Below are 4,507 nucleotides of genomic sequence, written 5' to 3'. Positions count from 1 at the left end.
CGGGCGCTGCCGCTGTCGCGGGCGGCGCGGCGCAGATGGCGTACGGCCACCTCGCGGGTGACGAGGCTGCGAAGCAGGCCGGGAAGGAGGCCGTCTGGGGGAAACAGTAGACGGCGGACGGAGACGGCAGATAATAAATGCTTTGGTGGGGACTCAAGGCACTTGTACATTAGACGGAAAGCTTAGGCACTTGTTTTGGGTGCACTTGAGAAAGAGCAAGTGCCTGTGGCAGTTGTCCGAAAGTCGGTTCAGTGTAAAGTTTTGTGCTCGAGAGCTTGACGGCTCGAAGTTAGAATAGCCAAGACACCGATGAACACCATGCGTCTGCGTAAGTCTTAACGTCTGCTGGTACTGCGGGCATTAACTATATGGGATTGCTAGGGGTACCTGTTCAGAGTGTTCCGGCGATTTCATCTATGATGACAAGTGCCTAGGCACTTGTATCAAACACATCTGTACACACAGCATCTTTTGCGCGACACATAAAGCGTCAATCAGCTTTCGCTCACACTATCGTCTAGGACGATAGCTATGGCGGGGCCGTCCTCTCTCCCCGTACCTCGGCCCTCTGTCTGCCCATCATCCGCCGCCTCCTCTTCTGTGGGCTTTTTCTTCGGGCGCGCGGCTTCGACCAGCTGCGCAAACTCTGCTCTGTTCGCAGCCTACCACAACAAAACCGACGACGCATATACCCAGTCAAATTTTCCCGCGTGGCACGCAAGAGTTCCGATGCAACGCACCTGGTACGCCACGGCGTCCGTCACGACATGCCTCTGCTTCCCGCTGGCAGCCGCGCGCAGCCCGTCCTCCCATGCGCGCAGGTCGCGCCGGAGCTGCGCGCGCGTGCGCCGGTCGGACGAGGCGCGGTCTGCGTTCGCGTTGTGCATCATCACCCATCTGCGGCGCGGTCGTCAGCGAGCGAGGGATGTCCCGAGGGTGCGCTTACTTTTCGTGCCGCCGCACCCACGCGGCGCGCTCGCCTGTGGTGGGCAGCTCGTGCTCGTGCAGGAGCTCGAGCAACCGCTTGTCCTTGATGGTGTGGTAGGACACCTTCGGGAGGTACTCGTCCTCGGACAGCTCCCCGCCCGCTCTGCGCGATCCCGCGTGAGTGCGAGCAGAATGGAGACGTGTGTGGGACGCACCGTTCTTTTCCCTTCCCCTTTTCCTTTGCCCGGCGTGAGCTGCCACTGTCACTGCCAAGAAGCTTGGACCATTCCTGTTTCTGCTTGCCTTTGTGTGTGGTGCCGGATCCGGATGCACCCGTGGACGAGGAGGACGTGAATACGCGGCAGCTGCTGTCAATGTGTTGGTTGATCACGTCGAGCGGGACGCGCTTTTGACACAGCGGGCACTCGACCGGACCTATCGATGTGTGTCAGCGACTGTCAGCAGTTGAGTCTCGACGGGATGCGCACCGTCGGTGTTGTCGGGGGTGCTAGGTGATTTCGGTGTCGATGAACAGGAAGAGTGCCGCGCGTGCTCTGCCGAGAGCCTCCTGACTTTCCCCGACGAGGAAAAATGCCTCGACGAGACACCCACAATCTCTACGTCGTCGTCGTGGATCACTTCCGACGAATGCGCTCGTCTCCGCCGCTTGTGTGGCCGCGCGCCCTCGATATCTTCAGCCACGCCATCAATGCCGTTCAACTGTGCGCGTCGCTCTTGCTCCTTGGAGAGCCGGAGGACGAACTCCCTGCACCTCCGCGTCAGGCTGCGTTCTGCGCGACTGTGAAAGCGGCACGTACCGCGCGAGCGCCCACGCCTTCACCGCACTCTCCATCGCGACGTTCTTGCGCAGATGTTCCTCGGAGGCGAACTTGCGGCACGCGGGACACTCCTGCTTTTCGTTCAGCACGCTCCGGATGCACTAGAGTGCGCACGATGGTCAGCGGCGGCCCAGCTTTGCAGAGAAGAGGAGTTCGTACGAGCGAGCAGTAGCAGTGGCCGCAGTTGAGGGTCATGGGCGCGGCGTACAGCTCGCGACATATGCTGCAGCGCAGAGCCTCATCGAGCTGGCGCAGACCGGGGGCGCTGTCGGACGGAGGAAAGTCGCTCGGGTCTGGGACGTCTGCGGCGTCGAGGAAAGACTGCGCATTGTTGAAGACCATCTGTGCAGGTTATGGAGTGAGCATGAGGGGTACGAGGGGAACTCGGCCGCCGTTGGTGGCAGCGCGTCGAGACGCGTCGCGAGCACGTGCCGAGTTGTGAGCGTCTACTGCTGGCGTCTAGACTGCGGACTCTGGGCCCCGGCGTCCAGTGGCTGCCAGTGCCAGCCCGAGTCTGTGCCCGCTCGAGCTCGACGGCGGCGGGGGGCGGCTTGCCTCGCTCCTGCACTGCTCCTGCACCACCCACCCACCGTCCTCGCCCGCCCATGTCGCTCCTCCCCGCCCCCTCGTCCCCCCTCGCCCGCGCTGCCCACATCCGCAACCCCGAGCGGCGGCGGACCCTCGCAGCCCTCGTGCTCGCCCTCGCCCTCCTCCTCCTCGTACTCTCCGGGCACGCCCAATACCGCCCTTCCCCATTAGACCCTCCCCTCCACACAGCACCCGCAGGACGCTGGAGGCTGCTCCCCGTAGACCTGCAAAGCATCCCCGACATCGAGCCTCTGCTGGGCCACGCGCTCTGGCCTCCCTCGCGGTTCGACCTGCGCCGGCGGTCCGCCCCGTCTGAAGGACCTCTCTCTCTCCAGACACCTGCGTCTCAGCGGCCGCTGCACCTGACTCCCGACTCCATGCCCAGCCCAGAGCCCGCGCGGGACATCGCAGCGTCGGCGCAAGACCTGGCAGCCTCGTTCCGGGCTATTGCCGACAGAGAGGACAGACCGCGACGGCACATGGCCAAGCAAGGCACGAAGGGCAAGAAAACATAAAGTTGGACCCGCACCCGTGCCCAGTCGGCGACTCAGAAGAGCCTGTGGTCAAGGCTGCAGTGGAGACACACGAGCCTAAATTAATGTATGAAATAGAGAAGTGAAAGTTGTATTGTGCCCTGCCCGTTGTATTCATACCTGTACCATACGCCGTGTCCACATGTATTTCATTCTCTTGCGCATAACGTCCCGTTGCCTGCCCGTCCGACCCACAGATCAATCGTCCCGCTCAATCGGCCTCAACACCTGCAGCCGCCTCACCGAGTCCTTCAACTCTGCCTCCGCAAACTCCGCAGCCTCCTTCGCGACCAGCAGCTTCTGGTCCAGCTCGTCCGCCGTCATCGCGCGCAAGCCCCCCTCCCCATGCACCATCCCGAGCTGGTCGAAGCGCGCGAGCGAGTGCCCCGCCCGCGGCAGGAACCCGTGCACGTCCCACCCGCTGTCGTTGAACGAGAGCACCGCGCGCACCGCCGCCGTGTTGATGTCCCGGTGCAGCTCCTCCAGCTTCGACAGCTGCACCTCCATCCACCGCGCGCGCCGCTCCAGCGCAAGCGTCAGCGCCGCCACCTCGTCCTCCTTCTCCTGCCCGCTCTGGTCGTCTCCGCCCTCGTCGAGAAAGTCGTCGCCCTTGAGCATATCCCGCAGCACCCCGTCGAAGGACGAGTTGTCGTCCCACGTCTTGCGCGGCAGCAGCCGCAGCAGGTCCGAGATCGTCTGCGTCAGCGTCTCCAGCAGCTGCTGGAACGACGACACCGCGTTGTCGATCGACCCCGACGGCATGTTGTTCGCGAACGACCCCCCGCCGACCGACAGCGCCGACAGCGCATGCACGAGCGGCCCGTACTCCAGCGGCATCTTCGCCGCAGGGTTGACCTTCGTCAGGTCGAAGAACGGGTGCTGCGAGATGCGCATCCACGGGAACTCGCGCTCCAAATCCACCAAAAGCTTTTCCACAGGCGCCGCCTGTGTTCCGCTCACCGGGTCGACCGACTGCGCGCGCGAATTGTTGGAGCTGCTTTCGGTCGCACGGCTGTCTGGGAACGTCGGTGCTTCGGACGTGGCTGCGGAAGGAAGAGCAGATGCAGTCTCGCTAATCGGCTCCTCCTTCGGGATCTTGATAGGTTTGGCCACGGGCTTGTTCTTCTTAGGCATCTTGGACAAGATCGGAGTTTGGGTCGCTGCGGATTCCTGAGCAGATGTCGCCTGTTTGGCCGGTTGCGATCGTCTTGTGCCCTTCTCGAGCGTAGGCGACTTGTGTGGCTGAGAGGTCACGGTGTCGTCAGCTTTCTTAGCCTGCGCAGCCACTTCCCTCTCTTGTCGCTCCTTGAGCGCCCTCTCCTTCTCTGCCTTCTCCTTCTCGGCTCGTTCGCGCTCGACCTTCTCCCTCTCGACCTTCTCTTTCACGGCCTTTTCCTTTTCGGCTTTCTCCTTCTCGGCTTTCTCCTTCGCGGCTTTGGCCTTCTCTGCCTTCAAAGCGGCAAGCCTCTCTTTTTCCACGGCTTTCTCCTGTGCGATTCTCTCCTTCTCTGCGGCCCGTGCTAGTGCTTTCTCCTGGGCAAGACGTTGTCTCTCTGCCGCCCGTTCCGCAGAGGCCGCCGCTTTCGCCGCCTTGCGCTCCGCTCTGGCCTGCGCGTCGCT

General features: G+C 62.9%; 2 protein-coding genes across 2 annotated transcripts; one reads left to right on the top strand and one right to left on the bottom strand.

The window, feature by feature from the left end:
- Positions 1-494: 494 nt before the first annotated feature.
- Positions 495-2,108, bottom strand: FIBRA_07259 (uncharacterized protein; the record flags this gene model as incomplete). The annotated part of the gene is made up of 7 exons (XM_012328949.1): positions 495-662; positions 741-897; positions 947-1,090; positions 1,143-1,362; positions 1,416-1,693; positions 1,746-1,867; positions 1,926-2,108. The coding sequence occupies 7 exons, from the start codon at positions 2,106-2,108 to the stop codon at positions 495-497; spliced, it is 1,272 nt and encodes a 423-aa protein (XP_012184339.1).
- Positions 2,109-2,371: 263 nt separating this feature from the next.
- FIBRA_07258 (uncharacterized protein) lies at positions 2,372-2,869 on the top strand (the record flags this gene model as incomplete). Its single annotated transcript, XM_012328948.1, has 1 exon — positions 2,372-2,869. One exon carries the CDS (start codon positions 2,372-2,374, stop codon positions 2,867-2,869), a length of 498 nt encoding a protein of 165 aa, XP_012184338.1.
- Positions 2,870-4,507: the final 1,638 nt, after the last annotated feature.

Source organism: Fibroporia radiculosa (genome assembly GCF_000313525.1).
Source record: "Fibroporia radiculosa TFFH 294 genomic supercontigs, scaffold12217, whole genome shotgun sequence".
In the NCBI taxonomy this organism is placed as follows: Eukaryota; Fungi; Basidiomycota; class Agaricomycetes; order Polyporales; family Fibroporiaceae; genus Fibroporia; species Fibroporia radiculosa.
This window is presented reverse-complemented; position numbering and strand designations above follow the sequence as displayed.